Raw genomic sequence first — 23288 nt, 5'->3', positions numbered from 1 at the left:
TAACTATATTCATAGATGCTAGTTATAAAAAAAGTAAAAATAGCATTATTTTTATTACATGTATAATTGTACATATAATACTAAGATCATTGCGTTGCAAAGTAAAGATAAAATAAATCCTTATTACTTTGCACAAAATATCAAAAAATTGTTTTCTTTTTTGGGTATTTATAAGTTTTATATAAATTTACCAATAATAAAGTATTTCAATAAGAGTATAAACTTAAATTGTTGCATGGTTACAATTGAGTTATACTATAAAACTAACTCATTAAATTAAATATTATTAACATTATCACTCTAAGTAACAAAAAATGAAACCTTTGCACGATAAAAAGAATATTGTAAACAATTTTAAAAGAAAAATCTGCTTTTACAGGTTTACATTATACTAATAGCATTAAAAACACAGCTTAGACTAAGTTTTAGACTTTTAATTTAGACTTTGAAAATAAAACAAAAATAAAGCAGAGTAAATTTATTTTATACCGTCTTCTAAAAACTAATACTTTAAATTAAAAAGTATTTAATCTAAAAAGATACATACGTATTGAGCCAAATACTGCAAAGATTGTATGACTAGTAAAAGTAAATAAAGTAACTAACAAATTAAGTCTTTGTTTGTACGATACACAATTATTTTGTACTACAAAATTTGAAAATAAAAGAAAAACACAATGCATTAGTGAAACATTTATATAATTTTTTACACAATAGAACGAAAAATATCAATAAACTATTAATGAAATTTTAATGGTAGCGTATGACAAAAAAGCCATACTATAAGTTTTAAAAACATTAACAATCGTAAAAAAACGTATAATGCTAGTGTTTAAGGTTGTGTTCCAACAGTAAAAATTTGTTTGATTTACAGCTCTGTATTAATAATTTTTACTCAAAAATTTTATAGTTCAGTCAAATATACATAAGTTGAATTGTGAATTATAGCTGCTTTTATTAACAAAAAAAATTAGTACTACTTGAAATAAAACTTTGTTTCATTTACTGCTTTTTTTTTGCTTTTGTGTCAAATATTTTAAATTAATTTTGTTCTAAACAATTATACAATTAAAAATGTGTTCAAATAATGTATCGTGTTTAAAAAAGCAGCTAGAATTGAGGCTTAAGTTTTTGTTTAAAATCAATAATCAGCTTTATTGGGAGCTTTTGCTCCTAGCAACTCCTGAAGACACACTTCTGCTTACTAAGTCGTTCAAACTAGGTTCCTTAAACAGGTGAACTGAAAAATGACATAATTAAAATTTTAAAATTTTCTATTGTCATTTAACCAATTTAACCTTATGTAATTGTATTTACCTTATTATTTAACCTTATTGTGTTGATGTTACTGTTTCATTAGCAAGTATTAATTGTAGGCACTAAGTATCAAAAAAAAAAACGAAAAGTATAAGAGTAATATACAACGTTTTCGTTTTAAACAAACACTCAATTTTTTTAAGTTAGTTTAATTTGTTGAATCATCAGCTTAAAAATGTAAATTAAATTGTTATAACTTTTCCAATAAAGCTAGGTTTTAACATTAGTTTTTTTTTTTGTTGCATTTAAGCATTTCAAAATTTGTTTCTAAAAAAATAATTGTTAACAGTATAGCTCTTTTACTTGAATTTTTAGTTAACAATTATTTATATTAGAATGTACTTAAAAGTAAGTTAAGTATTCAAATTCTACATTATAAACAAAAAAAATTTACAAATCAGTACAATATCATGTAATAAAACTATACCTTCAATAGGCTTTGGAATAAAATGACAGTAAGGCTTATGTTTTTTGGCGCGGGAAGCTTTTACGGGGTCTCCGTCACGAGAAAACCCCAGGTTCCAAGGTCGTCCACTTTCAAGCTGCTTATACAAAGTGGATGTGTACACAACATAGTAGTTTTCATAAACAGACTCCTTAAACTTACACTCAGAAGAGTAAGCTTGCTAAAATGTGATTTAAAAAAATTAAACTTAAGAACTACCAAAAACATTGTTTTTGCATGCAGTTTGATAACAATAATAATAGAGCTTTCAACTTTTAAATCTTAACTAAAAAATGAAACATAAACTTGAATAATAATAAAAAAATTGTTGGTAAAAGTATAATATTTCAAAGTAAAATATAGACTTTTTGTTTGTCACTTTTTGTATTTTTTTATACCAACACAATTATTAAATTATTTTATTTACTTTTAGCAAAAATTGCTAAAAAAAAGTCAACATGCAATTCTAAGCTTAGCATTAAAGCTTTAAATTCAAACGAAACTGATCTTTTTTGCTGTTATTTTATCGTGAAAAATATTTAAAGTTACATATTAATTTTTTTTACATCAATAAAAGCCGGGTTTTATTAGTTTCGTTTTATTATTAGTCTAAAATAATTCGAAATTTTTTAATTTTTACTAAATTAATACGCTTAGTTACTTAGAAACAAAGTAGAAGAAGTACTTAAAACTTTTAATGAACCTTATAACTAAGGACATAATATACAATTTTTATACATATTTACTATTCGATAAAAGATACCTCTGTTTTCCTTTTCAAGTGGTAAATTGTGTTTGTAAAAGATGTTTTAAGTTAAAGTAAAATCTTATTCTTTTAACTTTTAAAGTTTTTATATGAAACTTTTTTACTTACTGCTCCAAAACTTGATAACATTTACTTTTACACAACATTTCTGTGCTTATTAAACTAATAAATAACTAATTAATATATTAAACAAACTACAAATTCTATTATTTTTAGACTTATTTTTAAACAAAGATCACCGTATTGAGTTGTTCAAGCAGAAAAAAGAAACTTATAAAAATAACACTAAGCATAAATGTTCTTTATTTATTCACACTCACTGTACAATTAATTTAATTAAAAAACTTTTGTGAAGTTACATAAATCTCCAAAAATGTAATATGAAAACTTTTTCAGAAGGCTTTTAATAAGTTTTATAGAAGACTAAAGTGTGTTATGATATTTTTTGTAATCAAAAAACACTTAAACAGTTAGTATTTTAACTTTCCAACTATGAAAAAAAACAGTATTTTTAATTATTTATATAGGACTAGGAGTAAAAAAACTCGGTACGCTATAACGAACAAGTAAGCATCAAACTCACAGTAACGTAAACTTTTCCTTCCTTATTTATCGCAACATACTGGTTTGTGTCTTCGTGCTGAATACAAACTATCCTGAGACCGACAGGGATCAGATTGAACACATCACCTTCCTCATCACTTGTTTCCTTAGGCAGTCCTCTCACCTCTCCATTCACAACACCCAAATAATATCCCATCCTCGAATACAGGCGGGTTCGAACCCCCTTCAACTGCGATTCTGTGTATATAAAAAACTGGTTTCAAACGCATGTCAGTTATTTATAACTAATATGTTGTGTTGGTAAGTTTTGTGTTTAAAGATTGGTTTAATAGAACGAACAAAAAAAGTTTAATAATATTTCTGAAGTTTTCAAAGAATTTTCTGACTAATTGTGCTTATAAATTTTTTGTTTAAGGGAACTAGTAATACTTTTAACTTTTTGAAAAGTTAATCTTGCAAAAATAAACAGTAACTTAAATTCGAATTTTATCTGCCATAATCAGAACTACATAAGCAGAACTTAATATTAAAATTTGACAACAATGCCAAGATCATCAGACCAAAAGATCAAAATTCTTAATTATGTTTTTGTTACTATTAAAAGTCGTCAGTCAGTAACAACTGAAAACTTGTTAGTTACTATTCGCTAGTGAAGTAAATTTATTAATGACATATACTTTTTTAGTTGAAAGATAAATCGTTATTGAGAACAATAAAAACATTTAAAGCTTGGAAAAATGACGTTGCACAGCGATTTGACAAAAGTCGACGTCATAGCTTCACCTGCAAATCTTAGTTTTATAGTAAAACATTTAGAGTGAGCTTACAACAAAATATTAGGCTACTCAATTATAAGCAAATAAAAGCTTGAATAAAAGAAAATATAGGTCTGTCAGGTATGAAGTCTGACAATTTAATAGATTCGGTCATAATATGTAGTTTGTTTACTTATTTGTACCTTATATTATTATACTTTTAAGTTTACAGCAAAAAGTTTTCACGAATAAATTTCACTAAAGCAAATAAACAACAAGGTATTTTTTTAAACAAAAACAAAAATAAAAAATGCAGTGTGTTAAGCTTTTTTTTTCATAAGCCTTTTATAATCTAAACTTTCTACTATTTATTTACTTTTTGGGTAGATGTCAAATTTGCACGAGCGGACAAAATTGCACGAGGGGACTAAATTGCACGAAGATACTTTTGCACGAAGACAATTTTGCACAAGTAGACAGTTTTGCATGGTGACATTTTTGCACGAGTTGAATTTTTTTATTTAATTTAATTTTTTAATTTCTTTATTAATTTTGATTATTATTTAAATTTTTAATTTAGTTTTTTCTTCTATTTTACTATCACTGTTACCCCTAACCCTTACCCTCGGTCGGTAGCTTTTTTTTTCTTTTTAATTAATCTATCTTTATTTTCTAACTTTTCTTGTTTTTTTTACTAATAATTTTAATTAGTCATTTTTATTTTTACTATGTTCCCTTAAGCCTTACCCTCGGTTAGTTTTTTTTTTTCTGTTTTTTTTTTGTATAAAAACCCTCAATGCAAAATTGACCCTTGGTGCAAAATTGTCTTCGTTCAATTTCGTCCAAGTTTGTCTTCGTGCAATTTAGTCCCCTCGTGCAATTTCGTCTTCGTGCAAATACGACCCGTTCCCTTACGTTTTAGTAATTTTAGGTACTTAAATCTCAACAAAAGCAGCTAAAAATTTTATTCTTTAAAAAAATTAGTTTTTTAAGTGTACTTTTATAAATATCTTACAAAAAAACAGTTTTTATTTTCTATTTTTACATAAACCTAGACAATAAATTCCATAAAAATAATTTAAATTAAACCTGTTTGCTTAAAAATATCTTCCATAATAAAAAACAAATCAACTTGAATGTCCTTATAAACCTATAAAAATGACTTATTCTTTTTCAGCTGCTGAAAGCTTTTATATACTACAAAAATTTTTTTTCAATAGCTGTGAAAATAAGCATAGTAAAAAGATAATCCTATTGAATACTTTCTCAATATTAAGCTCTTGTGTTGGTTTAACTTTTGTTTAATGCTGCCAATAAATGTGACAAAACGTTATTTGAAGCTTTATCCAATGCAAACCAACAAACTTTTTGTGAACTCATAATGTTTTGAAGCTGAATTATTGATGCGCTTATAGGTAAGTTGTAATAAAAACAAATTTATTGAAATAAAAACAATATAATAGTTCTGACCTCTGGCATTTTTTCCTGGTATCGGCGCTTTTAGTTTTTCCATTACAGCTATAGTCAATTTTTCTTTTAAACTAGAAAACTATTTTAAGCTTCCTTTTTTCAGACAGACTGTTAGTTGTTTTGAGTTATTTTTAAAGTTAGCTAAACTTAACTTTGCTTTTTAGCAGTTTAGCAATACACTCTTTTGTTTGCTACGCTAAATTAAAATGCACCAGGCAAATTATCTCAGTGTAAACTTGGAAAAAAAGAACAAAAAAACTAAGGACGACAAAATAATCGCATCATGCACTTTACAGCTAGCACAGCTACTTGGTAGGAAGTCATTAATATTTTATGCAGAGTGAGAGTTTAAGAGTTTTTGCTCTCTTTCTTATAATTTCATAAAGTGCTCCGTTTGTGAATTGCAACAAAAATGCTTAAGCTACTTTATTTTAAACTTCTAGCCGTTTTTAACATAAATATAATTAATGATATAACAATCAAATTATTAATTTTTTAACAAAAATATAGGCACAAGAAAAAACATTCTACTTAAGGTTTTATCTAAAGTTATTGTTCTGTTTGTTTTATGTATGTTATGATTTAAATGCAAACAGGTCATATCCAAAAAGTATTTTAAGCTACTTTATAGGTATGAAGTAAAGAAATTATAAGCAGTTCACCAGTTAAATTAATATAATAGCACTGTTCTATATTAGTATGTTTCTTTTTTATAAGTAATTATATCGGTTACTGTGTTAGTTTTTTTTCTATGTTTTAAAGAATTACAACCGCTTTTTTTTCCAAAATATATTACTTTTTGAGTTTTGGCTCTTTAAACGTTATTTTAATAGTTTGAGTTGTATGAATCTAAATTCTCCGAGTTTGAATTGTCTTGCAACCATTTCTATTATATTTGACTGTTTATACAAACTTTAACTCTTAATTAAAAGTTATCATAAATCTGTTTTGCCAGTTAAAAACATATTTTATGTACTTATTATACTTACTTTTCAATTTAAAATTTGGCAAGTTTTATTGTAATTAACTAATATAAAGTTTTCTGAAACCAAATTAAGATATTATTTTCATAAATTGATTGATAATTTTTGCTCATCGCTTTAAAAAGAAAGTTTAAAAGCTGCTGAACTACATCGGTTTTTTATGTTTTTAGTCTAAAAAGATTCTTACCTTTTGAACTCTTTTGTCTTTGCATTGGGATGATCGTTTTTATTGGCTTATAAGTTTAAAAACAAATTTTAAATATTAATGACTGTCTAAATAATAAACAAAAGTTATTGGTAATCAATATAATAAAAACAAAAATAAAATAATTTACATTCGTAGTTTATATAAAACAATTAATTGTTTACATTTAAGACAATTGAAATATCTTCAGCATAATTTCAGACTACTATTTTAGTATATATAAAGAGTTGGCAATATGCTGGTTTTAAAACGTGTAATGTATAAACAAGAAATGCAAAAATTCTTTGTTTTGCGTTTTGTTATTAGAATTTTTTGTAATGATAACAAAGACAATTGCACAAAAACAGCACAAAAATATTCTCAATAATAACTAGTATAATATTTTATACAGTTTAAAGAAAAAATTATTCAAAACTTATAGAAGTTTAAAGACAAAAATGCACACGGCCTAACTTGTTTTCATAAAAGCGAAGGAAAACACTTATTTTATATTTTTAAAAGCAACGCAAGAGGGAAAAGATGGAATACTAAAACTACCAAAACTGTCAGCTTAGTTTTGTATATATATATATAAGTTCAGGTACTAAAAAAATACTTCAATATTTTTAACAAACGACCGTTTTTTTGTTGTACAACATTCTTCTTGCATTGACACCGATATATAAAAGTAATTGTTAAAACTAAAAAAAGTATATTAAGTTTTTCAACTATGGTTATAGATCGACAAAAAAGTCTTAACATTTTACTTAAATAACTCAATTTATTCAAAAGAATAAAGATAAATAAAAAAAAAGTATTTGTAGAATATGTTGTTATTTTGTCTACGGAGTTTAAAGCTTAAAAACCAGTTTATAAAAAATATTCTACCAAACAATGTGTCACTTGTAAAGTATATCAAAATATAACAAGATTAGTAAAAGAACTAGAACTAAATGATGAGTTTCGAAACAATTTTTAAACCTTTTCTTTTAAATTAGCTGAAAAAAAATGTTAAGATTATATTCACCACAAGGTTTTATTTTAAGTTATAAAACTTGGAATTTTCTAAATTTCAAAATTTGTAAAACGTTGAAGGTTGTTACGGTAGAAAGTTTTAAGTGTAAAGTTAAAATGAAAAAAAAAGTACACAACGATTTATGTAGGTGAATAAAGAAAACATTTAATTAAAATACAATAAAAATAGCCCATGGTTATATTACTACTTTAAAAAATTAAGTATCTTTGGGATCAAAAATTTTGTATAATAAATTTTTTGTTTTATAAATTTAACCAATTTTAGACAAAGCAATTATTTTTGTTAAATATATCTTTACTGAACTCTAGCGAAAGTAGTTTAAATTTTTATACTAAAAAAGGTCAGTGCGGCTTTCTTATATCCTTATAGTATACAGTTTGTTAGTGATGATAGGCCTTAACAAAAAAAAATTTAAGCATTTAAATGTATAACTCACTATCACTTTGTAATTAAAAAATTGTGGTTTCAAAATTAGTGGTAAAAATTGATTGTTTTTACTTGAGTAACTTATATACTTTTTTGTATATCTTCAAAAATGAAACACTTCAGTATTTTATGGTACAACGATAAAAACTTATATTTTAGAAACTAAACTATTTTTTATTTGTTTTGCGTTAAAAAAGTACATCTGAAATATTAACTTACTACTATAACTAAATCTTTAAATTTTTATCATTATATTGAAAAAGTATCTTTTACTAAAACAAAACATTTTTTTAAAAACCAAAACAAATAATATTAAACTCATGTTTCATCATTCTATATTTTTTAATATTCAAAAAATAATTAAATAAAAGTAAAATAAAACAGTCATTACGAACAGTACTTAGTTACGTCTGTACTAAACTACCATTAAAGTAGTTTTAAAAAAATAATCAAATACAAAATTTTTTTTATATATAATATTTATATTATTCTTACTTTCTTTTCTTAGGCATATTAAATTAGTTTAATTTAATTTTACTAAAAAATCTTTAAGTTGAAAAAATATATATATACTATTAAAGTTAAGCTCATCAGTTGTTGTTTGAAAATCAAGGAACTAATGGAAAGATACTTAAATCATATGTTTAATTCTACTCATAGTAACCTATTAATATGTATTGTATATGCTTTGCTTAAGAATTTTTATATTATTTGAAAAATAACTAACAATTATAATAAACTATTGCAGTTTGTTATTTTATAAAATAAGACATCATAAAAGTATATTAATTTTTTTTAAGTTTTCTTCATTAGCTATCAGTTATCAATACTTTTATAGAAGTTGTTGTAAATTGAAGTATAAAAAATCATAATAACTATAAATAAATTATTTTGTTATTCTGATACTTACCGCAAAAAAAGCAACAAGTTTACTAAACTGAATAGTTTTATACAGTTTAGTATAAACAAATTTATAGAAACAAAAGTATAAATAGATTTTATTTATCAAATTTTTCGTCATAAAAAAAAGAAACTTTTTTATTTTTGTATAAATCAGTAAGAAAATTTTTTATACTAAGCTATTTATAATCATTTATGTTTACAACTATAAGGCCAAAGGTATTAATAGAGAATTCAAAATATTATATTGTTTCAAATTATTTTACAATTTCTTGACTTCACAGAATTCAAATAGGAAATATCTATGCTGCAAGTAAGAATTTTCTAAGCAACTTTTTTTATTTTTTTATAGAACTTTAAATTATCTTTACAAGAGTTTTTAATTTGTAATATCTTTATTAAAATTTAGTAATTACCATCATAATATTTGACTTATTATTTTTCTAGTAATTAATATATTTTTTAGTTTAAGATAAATGTTAAAAAACATATGACTGTTATGCTAGAAAAAATATAAGTTAACTTTGTTAAGAAAAACAAAATTCTTCAGCTCAAACCTCAATTAATTATTTAGATCACTTTATGAAAAAACTTCATAGTATTTAAAGTTTAGAAATAAAACTTTTGTGCAAAATTTTACCTTTACCCGTATAGTTAGTTTTAAAATAAAAACTGATTTGTTAACACTCAACTTTTAATTTTAATGCTGTTAAGACGAACTTTATTTACTTCGAAAAAAAAAAAACAAAGTTTTTTTAGCTTTTAATTGCTAAAAAAGTTTCTATTAATAAATTAACTGATAACAAATTGAAACAAACTTGTTACGTTTTTTGGGTTTAAAATCTAAAATTCTACATAAAAACAAAGTAAAAAGTGTCAGAGATATACTGCATCACTATTAGCACAATTTTAATGAATAGCTAAGAAAACCATTCATAAAATTAAACTATAAATTGTATTGATATGCTTCAACGACATTGCTTAATGCCCGTGACGTGTATATTTTTTCTTGACAAAAACTTATAAACAAAATTATCGTTAAAAATAATTAAAAATACAAATTAAAAAATTAAAATGAACGAGACTAACATAAAATTGCTGACTATGATAACTAAAGCTACTTTTAGGTCTTAAAAAAATATAGCTATGCACAAACTATGTTTTTAATTTCTCATGTAGTGTTTTAAACAGCTAAAAGTTAGGACTGTTAATTTTTAGAAGTTTTAAAACAAATAATAGTTAAATGCTTTATACGCTATCCCCCCGAGGGAATATGTTTTGAGCTAACAAACGCTTTATTGCTTTATATCTTACCGATTGGAATAAGGTTATAGCTGTCAACTTGATAAGTGTAAACATAGTTGTAAAATACTTTAGGTTTTATCATGTTTTTTTGTCTATGTACGTGTTTTAATTCACGGTAACAGTAATTAAAGTAACAATAAAAGTCATTGTCTTTTTCTGTTTTACAATTTAGTTTTTAATGTAATAAAAAAGGTCAGCTATACAAATAATATACAGTATTTCCTAGTTTTTTATTCTTTATTTTTTACGTTTCACGTAACTTTTTTTATTTTTTTATTTAGTAGATTAACAACTTAACTAAATACTTTTTTAGTTTTAGTTTTCACTTTTAAACAAAGTTTTTTTGACATTAACAAAATTAACAAGTTTAAGTTAATTCAAAAAGTATTTATTGATACATCTAAACAAAAATTAAATATTTACAGATGTAAAGTAAATTTGTTACTAATCCTAACAACAAACGTAACAAAAAGTGCATTACATATTTATAAGATAAAAATCGTAAAAATAAAATTTCATAAATACTTTATAGTGTTTTCTTATGACAAAATGACACTAGTACTACACGTGTAAAATAGTACAAGTGTTAAAAAAGTCTTTGTAAAAAATGATTTTATTATGTACCAGCTGTCAAAGTATACCCAAATAGGTTTCTCTAACTTTTTTTTGTTTAAATATTTAATTTTTATTGATTTTTAAAATGTTTATGCTTTTTTATAATAATAGCATAAGTTATTAGACTATAAAAGTCTTGTTTTATAGTAAAAGTTAAAATATTCAAAAAGTATGAAAAGTTGTAAAACTAAATTAGTTAAAATGACTTATTATAAACTTTTTGTAAGTTCTAACTAAAAATATATGGAATAACTATTTTACCTTAAAAACTCCGTTTAAAAATAGTTGCGAGAAAAGTGTTTGAAAGCGGATTGTGAAAGCATATTTGTAAAAATACTTAAAAGCTAGTTCAATTATTTAACAATTAACTCATTTTTTGTATTTGAAACTTTTCTTAAGTTTATTGTCTTATTTAGCAAAAATAAAAATAGTTTTTTTTTGAAAATAAAAATTTATGTTTATTATCGTATAAGTTCAAAGTACAAATTTTTTTGTTCAAGACAAAATAAAAAACATAAGTAGTTCTTAAAGCTAAACTTTTTAGATTCAAACTTGAAAAAAAAAGTTTTTTTATAAATTATAGTATAAAAATAATAATTAGTTCTAGACAGTGTTAAAAGTAAATAAAACAAACTAATGTATTAAACTTCAAAGTTTAATACATTAGTTTAAGAAATTTTTTATAAAGAATAATAATTTTGAAATAAAACTATAAACAAGTCAACTTTTTTTATAACAAAACAACATAAATATAACACATTAATTTTCAATATGGTAATAAAACATCAGTCTCGAACTTTAACCTTTGAAAAGATTTACAAATAAACTAATAATATAGAGTAACAAAAACTTGATTAAAACTTTTAAAAGGACAATTTTTTACTTAATTAGTTAAAAAAAAATTAACGAAATGTAAAAGTACATATTAACAGATTAAAAAAAGAGTTAAAAAATTAAAAAAACAATTCACTTAAACGTTTTTTTTTTTATGTATTTATATTTTACAGTGAAAATTAATATTACTTAAACCAAACTAATATTTAATCTAATTATCTTTTTTTAATATTTCTCATTATATTATGTTTGTAAGCTTTAATAAAAAGTAGGACATCAATGTGTCGAACTTAACGCTTCAGCATTAAAAAATAACTATTACAATTTAAAATTATATGATTGCTCCCTGTATAGCAGTTTAATCGTAAATATCTTGAAAACCATTTTTATTAAATATATCTTTCAATAAAACTGTAAGATGTCTTAAAGACTGAATCAAAGTAAATTTTCTCAAAATCATAAATTAGTTTAGAAAACTATCCATAGCTAAAATCAAAAACTTTATTAGTATACTTTTTATTTTGAAAAATAAACTTGCTAGCTGTTTTTAAAAATAAGTTAAGTTTGTTTTATAAGTTATGTTAAAGTTTGGATTGAATTTTACTAATTTAAATTTTTCAGTTAAAAACTTAGAATATAGGATAAAAACCAGCTTAATTATGTACTAATGAGTTGTTGATAAAATCTCTAAATCTCATCAAGCCAAAAAAATTTCAAATCAGGAAAAAGAATTATTTGAAATAACAAAACAAGTATCTGCTATTCGACAGGGTATAAGAATTAAATAAAGAGAAAAATCATTTTTGGTTGAGAGCCAAATTTTTAAATCTGAATTCAATGTGTTAAAAGTGATTATTTGATTTTGTATTTTATAAAACTGATTCAAAACTTACTTATATTGTAAACTATGCTTTTATTTCTAATTTTTTGAATAAGAAAAAAATTATTGGTTTATTTATGTACTATACACAACTTATACATTTTCTTTTTTATATACAAAACTATAAATGTTATTTGATGAGTAAAAAATAAATAGAATTTAGTAATATATAAATTTTCAAAATACATTATTTAGTATACAAATAAAGCTTTAAATATATTTACTTTATTAATAAACGTGTATTCCCAAAAAGTAAGGATTTTAGTACATTTTATTATGACTACTTTATAGTTATGAAATCAATAAAAAAACTTCTTAAAAAGATAGTTAGATCTTCAAGAAAAAACTTTAAAAGTATGTGTTGTTCATAAAGACTAACTCGGTTATGAATTAAAAACATTTGTAAATTGCAAACATAAAAATTTTTGTAGTTAAATGAACTTTTGTTACCTCTTCAAATTTTTATACATTAGAACATAGAAAAAAACTTAGAAACAAATTTCTTAATTTATGTAAAAGTACTAAAAACTTTTGTAATTTTTTTATCTAACAGTTTTAAAAGTATTAACGTTAAGTACTTAAAAAAACGTGTTTATATTTCTGTAAAAATTAAACAAGCTTTAACAAACAATTTATTCTTTGTTGTGTTTAATAATTTAAAATAAATATTTTAATAAAACACAGTACTAACCGACCGCAGGGGTTCCAATTGCTAGTCCTCGTTTGCAAGAACAACACTTGAATGGCATCTGATACAGAATGAATGTGGTAAAGATCATCAGTGTAATATCACATTGCATTACAAGAACTATTTTCTTCTTTTCAATGATTTTATGCGTGTCCTTGTGATTGCTTGTTTTTAATTTGATTTGCTGGTAAGCAACCTCTTCCTTCTTGCGCCTTTCAAATGTTTGTTTTCCGTGGAATTAACTTGTATTATCCGCCTTTGATTGCCTTGCTCTGGTATAAAACGATTACAAGCAAATGCCGTCTTGAGCAAACTGTGCAGTTGCGCTGCCTGCCGGGGTGGTCGCTTTAGATGTAGCTCGTTTAAAAAACTAATCTGAAAGGAAATCAAAATCTGTGGTAGGCTTCATGTTTTCAGTTTACTTTGACTTAAAGCGACATTTAAAAGCCATTAGCGCGAGCCGTGATCAAGGGGTCGTTGACACGACAAACGTTAATGAGTTTCAATTCACTATACAAATGTCGCTACAACTTGTACCAATAAAAAATTCTTTGTTAAAGTTTAATTAAAAAAGTTCATTAAATTAAACATTTCTTTATTAATTGAGAAAAATGATGTGTAGTAAGCATATTCTTGATTTTTTTTTCTTATTGAATATATTAGTTTGTTGAATATCGTTTTTGTAAAAAATATAGTCTTTCTTTTGTCTATAACTTTTTAATTAAAAAAAGTAGACATTTACGTTGAAAACAAAAAATGATAGTTTTTGTTAGGTTAGTTAGTTAAAAACGATTTAATGTTTTGTGTAGTTTATAACTACATATGCTTATGTAAAACTAAAACTAGAAGGTTTAATAGTTCAAATAAAACTAATGGTATAAACATAAGAATCTAGTGAGTAACATAAAAAATCTAACTTATTTTCTTATCAAAGAATTGAAGAATAAACTAAGACCTTCCATTAGCTTTATACTTTTCTGCATTTAAAAGCTTTTAAGAAAACTTAGATAAGAACGAAAATGCCTGTCAGCAATATTAAAAGAAAACAACGCTGCTTTTCTCTATTTTCAAGGCATCAAAACACAAACAAAACTATTTAAACTACTCTACTCGATGTTAATGATTATTTAAAATCAAGGAATTTCACCGTATTAGAAAAAAAAGATTGTATCTTAAGATTTACTTATAATGTCAAAAAATTCAACCTGTCTAGTTTTAGAGTATAAATAATTTGTTCAACAGTACCAATGAAAAAATCAGTAAAAGCGTGGTTTGAAAAAAACTAGTTTAAAATTATTTGTATCAGAAGTTGCGGACAGCTATTTTTATCGATTTATGAGCTCTGAATAAAATGAGAAAATTAACAAAATAAATTAACATCCTTCTGGCTCAAGTTTTCTTTTTTTTTCAACAATAAGTAACTTTTATTACGTTACTTTTTGAATGTCAGCTAAAATTAGAAACTAAAACTAAAAACTAACAAACAAATTTATGAGATTTAGTAGTTTTGCTAACAGGTTTTTTTTACTAAATTAAGTGTAAAAGTTATTACAAAAATCATTTTTTTTTTAAAGTTAGTTGAATTGATTACTATATGTTATTTATAAGTATAACTAAACACTTTGTATTTTAAAAGAGTTGTTATATTTTTTAGTTGCAAACAACGATAAAATTTGGTATTGGATATTTAAATTTTATCCAACACTTGGTAATTACTGTGACAAAAAATATTTAAACATTCTGTGTTATAAAATTATGCTTTTATGATAAAAGTTAAAAAGTAAACTACTAAAATCAAATAATTTTTTAACATAAATTATTTCGGTAATGTGCTTAAAAAGGTTAGGTTCCTGTTACATTTTGCCTTCAAATGGTATAAATGTTCAAATTTATAAACAAAGCTTTGCAAAAAACACTGTAAATTTTATAAAAAATTCTTATTAGAAAAAAAAAAATCAAAAAAGGTTATGATTGCTCTTATTTTCTTTCTGAATGAACGCTGATATTTACCATGATTTGTAAAAGATATCTCTCTAAACGTATACTCTTAATTATCCGGTCTAATTAGAGAAAAGCATGCATGTTTATTCAACTACAAACTGAAAAAATATAATAGCTGTGTATAGAATATGCAACCACGAAGTTTGGTAGGTAAGAAAGTAAAAGAAAAAGTACAAACAGAAAGAAGAAAGTAAGTAAGATAAATTTCAAACTTTAATCATTGTTACTAAACAAAACCACTATCAAAGACTACTACTGCATTGCTGCATTAACACTATTGAACTAAAAATATTTTTTTGCTTTTGATTTCTTTTGGTTGCTTTATCAACAAAACTTTTAATGAATAAATTTATATATTTTTTAATTGTTTTTAACTTGAATACAGAATGTATAACTATCTATTTAAGAAAATTTTGTGAGCACTAAAATATCATTGTATCAATCAGTTTCAAATTTGCAATCTGATATTAATAAAAGGGTACAATTTTTTTTTTCTTTTGAAAAACTTTGTTTTTACTTCAAAGCTCGCACTATCCTCAAAAGTTTTGTGCACGGTTAAGTTCAATTCACGCGTGTGACGTAAAATTTGACATTTGTTTTTAACTAGTCGAAAATATCTTTAAATGAAAACCGAGGGCATTGACGAGTCACGTGACTAATAAAAACGCGCATCATTGGTGCGAAAACTACTTTCTGACGGCTATTAGCAATGGTAAAGTGTTTGTGAGCTGCAACTTATTTTCTTTTGAAGTGAAACTACAACACGGCGTGTCACTAATTTGAATCGCATACAAAAAAGATAAATTCGTTGTAAATAATTAAAGGCGTTACTTATTTGTGTTTAGTCATCTGCACCGTCACACACAGCAACAAAAGAAGAAATAAAAAGTGTCATAAGTCAACACTGCTTCCTTTCAATTAAACGTTTCAACTTACTTTTGTTTGGGACTTTTACCTCAAAATTCTTCTCTTTTGTAGGTTTTTAGTTGATTTTTCAATATATTCAACAATATCATAAAAGAGCTGATAACAAAAAGTTCTTTTGGGTTTTGGTTATCAGATTATTGGCATAAAGACTTTGTTTTATTATATAAACGAGTCAAAAGTCGTTATGCAAACTAAAAACTTCTTATGAAATATTTAAGTAGTCTGCACTTTCCGAATGATGGAAAATGTATTTAAGATCGATGTGAAGGGCATGAAAGGGGAGCACAGATATATCAAACTAAAATTAAAAGGACAGTTTAGCTCACAGCTTTCTGTAAAACAGTACGTGCTTAAATCTGGGTTGATACAATCTTACAATGGTGAAATACTTAATATTACAATGATTAATATGTAAAACTTAAATTTTATAAAAATACAAAGTTAAAAATTTTGGTAGTTTTTTTAAATCGATAAAGAGGATAAGTTTTAAAAATTTGTTAGCTATGAGCAATTTTTTATCTACTGTTTTCAATTTTCTAAATATTATTTTACGAAACACTATACTCCTAAAGTAAACGAAACTATCGAAAACTGGTTTTAGAGAACTTTTATAGTTGTCTGGTAGAAAACTTTACTGTGTTTACATTGAAAAATACCTGTTCTTAAAACATTGTTTTTGAAGCATTTATAATTGTTTACTATCTAGTACAAAGTAGCATTCAATATTTTATTTTAGTTGTAAATCATTCTAGTTTATAGATTTCAGAACGTAAAATTTGGTGTGTTTTCTGTGCTTTGTTTTTCACAAAATGTATTTAGAATTTTTATTACACTAAGTTTCAAAAAAATATACAAAAGATTATTTATTTTTCAAAAAAGCATTTAGCTAAAATTTTTTTATTTGCAATTTATATGGTTCAGTTTGTTTTATGAGCTTCTTTGTCTTAAATCATGCTTAATTTTAAAGCAGTATTCGCAAAAAAATATTTCAAATAGCACCTTTTTGATAAAAAAAAACATTAATATTAAATAAAAACATAAATATTTTCTTCTATTATGGAAAATGAATTTGCTTTTAGTTTAAAAGCTTAAAAAAATAACTTAGAAAAAACTGTACAATTCAAGCAATAAATTTTTGCATATTTTTTACGTATAAAAATAAACTCTACTGTAACTATGAGTATATTGTACTCTAGCTAAATACTCCTTGGTAATGATTAAGTGTGTCAAGTTTGAATTAGAAATTAACAGTAATTAGTCTACTTTAAAATTCTGTTTTAAATGAAATTAAAAATAAGTCGTCTTATTTAATTTGAACGAGTTTAGTTTATTTTGATCAAGTTAGGTTTTATATATATTTTGATTTTGAAATACCTAAGAGTATTGCATATTGGTTTTATTATAACTACAATCATTAGTTTTAAGCTTTGCATTTAACAAGTTATCAAAAATGAAATTTCAAAATAAAATTAAATTTATTCGACCTAAGAAAGAATAATCGAGTACTTTTGCTAAAAAGTAAACTTTTTGTCAAATGTAAGTAAAGGTCTTAGTTTTATTACTAAATAATAGCTTTAAGTTTTAAAACTGAGTCAGCTTAACGTTGAAAATTATCTAAGGCTAATTGCTTTAAAGTTACAAGATAAAACTAATCAAATTAAAAAAAAATAATCAGAATATATATATTTTTTTAAAGTAAGTATTTGGTAGCTTGGGTTTAGTATGTTATCAAAACACTTTACAAACAAACTTTCTTTTAGAAAAATAACTCCATTATTTCTTTAGATTTCAAGTTAATCTTATTTTTAAAGCATAAGGTTAATGTTTTAAAATATTTTAGCTGTAGATATTTATAAATACCAAGCTAACAAACATTTATTTTTTTAAAGATCAGTACTATAATAAAATCAAGATACCTTACTTATGAAAAAAATTGCTTTGAAAGAAGCTATGTTATTTTGTCAAACTTCAAATATGGTTAATTTTTTCAGAACAATGTATAAGAGTTCTAAAAGCTCTTATGAATTAGCTTTAAAATGTCGTAGATTAACTTTCTACATCAATAAAACTTATGACAAAAACTTCCTTAGAAGTTACTATTTTTTTGTAACAAAAAGTGTTGATTTTTTAATACATATTTAGTTGTTGTAGACATAAAGTTTAACAACACTTTATTTACAAACATATCTAAATTGGAAAAATTTTAAATGATAGAAAATTTAAAGTACCATTCAGTTCGAAAAACCTGTAAAATAGAGTTTTGGAATCGCTTTATATTAAAATGTTCAAACTTTTTGCATTTCTTAGTATTTAAGGTATAATAATTTTCTGATTTAATTTTTAAAACTGTTTTGCTTTTTGTTGATACAATTCATACTAAATAGCCTTTAGCTAAAGTTTTTAATGTTATAACATAACATTTTATTTATGTTGTGTTACAATTTATGGATTACTTATATGCTTTTATATGTTTATCTACTATAATTTTCAAAAGGTATGGACAATTAAAACCTAATAAAAAGTTTTTAGGTTATTATATTAATGAAATAGAAACATACTTGCTCTAACTTAACTACTATAAATTTGACTGTATTACCATCTAACTAAACTAATAAAGTAAGTTTAAACATTATGTAAACTATAACCGAAAGGTTTTTTCGTGCGCCAGGTCCTAGGACTAAATATTTTGAGCGTATTTTTTGTCGTTCAATAAACTACATGTAAACTATTATTTATAACATAACAACTTTATCTTAGTTAAATTTTTTTTTCTCTAAACACATATAAACAACAAACGAAAGCAAATTCTTTCTTTAGTGCTTTCAAAGTGTGTTATGTTCAACTTATCATATTTTAAATAAAATTGATTGAAATAAAACATTTTAAACAAATATATCTAACAACAAGATTATTTCTAACTTTAAGCCAAAAACTATTGTTAGTTGACATAAGAAACAACATATCAGTTATTTTGCATACTAAAAAGTATTATAGAGTTTGTAAAAAGTTATATTAAGCTAAAGGGACGTAGTAAGATAAAAATACAAATACGGATCTGGGTCCGGCTGAATGTTTTCTTTGTTCACTACTATCTGGATCCAGCCAGATCTTAATTTTAAAAATGGATCCGGATCCGGTTCCGTCTAGATCCTAATTTTGTGGATCTGGTAGGTAACTAGTTTTGGCATATGTTATCCAAAAATACATCGAAATCTAATTGTTTGTAATGATCAATTGTAATTTTTTTAATTGTTACTATAAATTAACAACCACACTAATTATGTAACAAAACGAACAAATATGATCTAATAAACATGTTCATTTATTAGTTCATAACTTACAATTAAATATTTTCATTGGTTTGAAATTGAGATTTAGATCTAGATATATCGGACCAGATAAATTTAAGTAACATCAGGGTCCTGCAGGATCCTAATACTTCAAATTTAAATGTTGATCCGGATGTAGTTCTGGCCGGGTCTTAATTTCAAAAACAGATGTTAATCTGTGAAAAGTTATATCAACTTGAAAGGACGTAGTTAGATAAAAAATACTAATAAGGATCCGGATATTTATTTACCTAATCAAGATGAAGAAAAATAGATTTGCGACTTATTTTTTTTACAGATAGTTGTGTTTCTCATCCTACTTTAAATTCTCAATCCTAGTTGTATAGTTCTTGATTTGTCTATACCATTTTATAGTCTGTAGTTTCCACTTTAAGCTTAAAAACTTGCACAAATTGTTCTACAACTTGCAAAGAATTGTTTAAATAATGAATTAAAACAAACAGCAAAAAATTTAGAACCCTTTTGTTTTATTTAGTAGAAAATCAAAATTTTTGATATAATCACTTAAACATATTATTTTATTAATGTTAAAAGTCCGAGGGTTCTCAAATCTCGTCTAGTTAATATTCTTAAAAACTTTCACTGAAGTTTATATAATATCCAAAATATCTTAATTACGACTTGAACTTACTTAAGTTGATTTATTATTTTAAATACATTTACTTTATAAATATTTAATTTACGTTTACTTTACAATAATCTTTTGCTCCTAATTTTAATCAACTTGACTATAAATTTTATTTTTATGAAGTTCTTTTTCCCGTTGTTTTTTCGTTTATGCTTACTTTTTTTAACTATTCTAAATTAAGTAAGTATAAAATAAAAATATACTAGCATAAGTTTTAATTTAGTTGTACTCAAAACAATTTAGTTGTATTCAAAACATTAAAAGGTATCCAAATGGTGCACGACTCGATAACCGAAAGATATTTCGTTCACTAGGTACTTAAACCAAACTTTTTGAGCACTTTTTTTATCGTTCAATAAACTATATATATATATATAAAGGTAATCAAATAATAATACTATTCATATAGTATATAAACTTAATTGGAAATTTTAAAGAAGATTAACTAGACGAGATTTGATCATCTTTGCACGTGTTGTATTAATAAACAAGTTTGATTATATGTATTTGTTTTTTTTTTCGTACTAGGTCTAGGTAAATATTTACTAATGAAATAAAAGGTAGACAGTCAGTCGATACTACTTGATTTTAAATGACATAAATATTTTGGGAACGTTTATAAGTTGTACGAAGATAAAATTGCACAAAGCCAAAATTGCACGAGGGAATGCACGAAGACGATTTTGCACTAAGGGTCAATTTTGCACGAGTTACATTTTACACGAGAGTAATAAAATACAGAATAATAGTAATAAAAAGTTACTAACCAAAGGTAAGGGTTAGGGGTAACAGTGATAGTAAAAAAAAACTAACAGAAAAAAAAGCTACCAACCGAGGGTAAGGGGTAACAGTGACAGTATACAAAAAAATAGTTATAAAATAAAACATTAAAATATTCCTTGCAAAAGTGACCCTTCATGCAAAAGTATCTTCGTGCAATTTTGTGCATTCGTGCAATTTTGTCCCCTCGTGCAATTTAGACAGCTAACCAAATATTTTATAGGTTTTATTTAGAAAGTCTAGATCACAAAAATATGATTTTTTGATAAATAAAACAAATATATTCAGGTTCACGTAATGTTTGGTTCACCATTATCTAAATACGTCTAAGTTGTAGAACAGTTGTGCAAGTTTTTAAGCTGAGAATGTAAATTAATTGACTACAATGTAGTAATAGAATACTCAACAACTGTATAACGTTTGCACTAAACTTACAGCATAGCTTATAGACTGTAATATGAACATCCTTGTATCTGACCATTACATTTGTAAAGGTTTAACTTTGAAAAAATAAGTTTAGCGTAAAAAATATTCTAGCTATAAATTGAGAAGAATATTTAACTTAAATAGAGTTACAACAGCTTACTTTAAGAACCCAACAACACAAAATTTTTAAAAGTTTATAAACAGTTTCTTAAATACGACAATCAATTTGAAATAAGAAAAAAATTTGAAGCCAGAAGACCCAAATTTCTCTTTTTTTAGAAAGATTGTCGTGTAGTAAATCTTATAAAATCAAAAAAAAAGTTCGATTTAAGCAGATTGATATAAAGAAAAAAGTTTGATTTAAGCACATTGATATAAAGAAAAAAGTTCAAATAAATTGATTTGAAATTACTATTAGAAGTATATTTTAAGTAAGTTAAATATAAACACAAAGTTTTGTTTAAGAGAGAAAACTTAAAAATGAACACTTTTGTAAAGCTTAGTTTATTTCAAAAATAAATTCTGCATAGAAAAGTCTAAAAATAAATAAAAAGTTTACTGATTGGGTTGGAAATGATCGGCTCCCATAATTTTAGTTATAGACAGGGTTGCCACTCTTTGAGCCAAAAAATCTTCCCTGAGTGACCAAAAATTTCCCTGAGTAGCCTTAAATTTCCCTGAGTATTTTTCAAGTCTAAAAAAAATTTCTTCTAACACAAATTATTAATACCTCATTCTCATTTTTCTTTTTTAATAATAAAAGGAAGGTTGTATGTGTATGCTTCTGCATTAAATTTATGAAAAAAACTGTTTTAAAAAACTCAATCTTAAAAGGTTTAAACCAATTAAAAACTAAATTTTTGCACAACTTTGTGTAAACTTGTTAGTTAACATTCTACATAAAAGAATAAAGTTTAATTTGTTTGACATTTTAATTGACAAAATTTAATTATACTATAATAATAATTTCACATGAAGAACTCACTTAAATGCATACATAATAACTTCATTATGACTTGTATGTCTTTCCTAGCAACTGTTCGGAATGCAGTAAATAAAACTTAAAAGCTTAACATTATTGTAAAAAAACCTGCAAAAAGAAAGTTTAAAGAAATAGCTAAAGAAATATCTCATATCAAAGTACAACTTAATACCTAACAACTGATACAAAATAATCTAAAATTAAAATTTTTTTTATGTCTTTTAGATGTTGATACACAATCTATTTTAAATAACTGAAAACATAATTTTGATTTTAAAACAATTTCACATTACCTAATAAAAAAATCTTAATACTGGTTTTTTAAGTATGCAATTTCTAAATAGTTTTAATTTTATTTTCAAGTTTATTTGCGTTGTCCTTAGCAGCTATTCCTCTTGCTAATAATTCTTCATTGCTTCTAAATCAGACTGTTAAATTTCAATGAATAGTTAACAACAACTTTCATTTCTCTAAACTGTTTGATTTTACTTAAGTAAATATAAATTTAAAACTTAAAAAAAACTACAATGTTAATACTAAAAATATTGAAGAACTAGCCGCAAGGCTAAAAAAATTCTAAATAACCACTTAAATAACAAAAATTACTACTTTTGAACAAAATATTGAAACTGGATTAACTAAACCTCATTCTAAATCTAGAAAAAAATTTTCCTGAGATTTTCAAAAACTTCCCTGAAATTAAGAGAAAAAATCAAAACTTCCCTGAGTTAAAAGAAAAATTCCAAAATTCCCTGAGATTTTCTACAGTTTGAAAATTCCCTGAGATTCCCTGAGTGTGTGGCAACCCTGTATAGAAGCAAACTTTATATAAATTGTATTTAATGTTTAATAAAACATTCGCTAGGTGGCGTCATAGAATAAGAATTTAGTACTGAGATTAAAATAGATTTTGATTTAAAAAATTACCACGCGGTGTCGAAGCATCACTTAATTTATAGGGAATTTCACATATTTTTTAATTCTTTATAGCGATTTTTCAGAATATTGCAAATTCATAGGGAATTG

General features: G+C 24.3%; 1 protein-coding gene across 3 annotated transcripts; it reads right to left on the bottom strand.

The window, feature by feature from the left end:
* Positions 1 to 558: 558 nt before the first annotated feature.
* Positions 559 to 13514, bottom strand: LOC145849217 (fibroblast growth factor 13-like). Of its 3 annotated transcripts, none has more exons than XM_082954348.1 (4): positions 13172 to 13514; positions 3112 to 3329; positions 1745 to 1943; positions 559 to 1240 (listed from the first exon to the last, which is right to left on the bottom strand). In XM_082954348.1, exons 1-4 carry the CDS (start codon positions 13278 to 13280, stop codon positions 1155 to 1157), a joined length of 612 nt encoding a protein of 203 aa, XP_082810474.1. In that variant the 5' UTR covers positions 13281 to 13514; the 3' UTR covers positions 559 to 1154. The 3 variants fall into 3 exon arrangements, with proteins under 3 accessions (XP_082810474.1, XP_082810476.1, XP_082810475.1); XM_082954350.1 differs by lacking the exon at positions 13172 to 13514 and adding an exon at positions 6488 to 6575; XM_082954349.1 differs by lacking the exon at positions 13172 to 13514 and adding an exon at positions 5318 to 5503.
* Positions 13515 to 23288: the final 9774 nt, after the last annotated feature.

Source organism: Thalia democratica, chromosome 1, assembly GCF_965202585.1.
Source record: "Thalia democratica chromosome 1, ktThaDemo2.hap1.1, whole genome shotgun sequence".
In the NCBI taxonomy this organism is placed as follows: domain Eukaryota; kingdom Metazoa; phylum Chordata; class Thaliacea; order Salpida; family Salpidae; genus Thalia; species Thalia democratica.
This window is presented reverse-complemented; position numbering and strand designations above follow the sequence as displayed.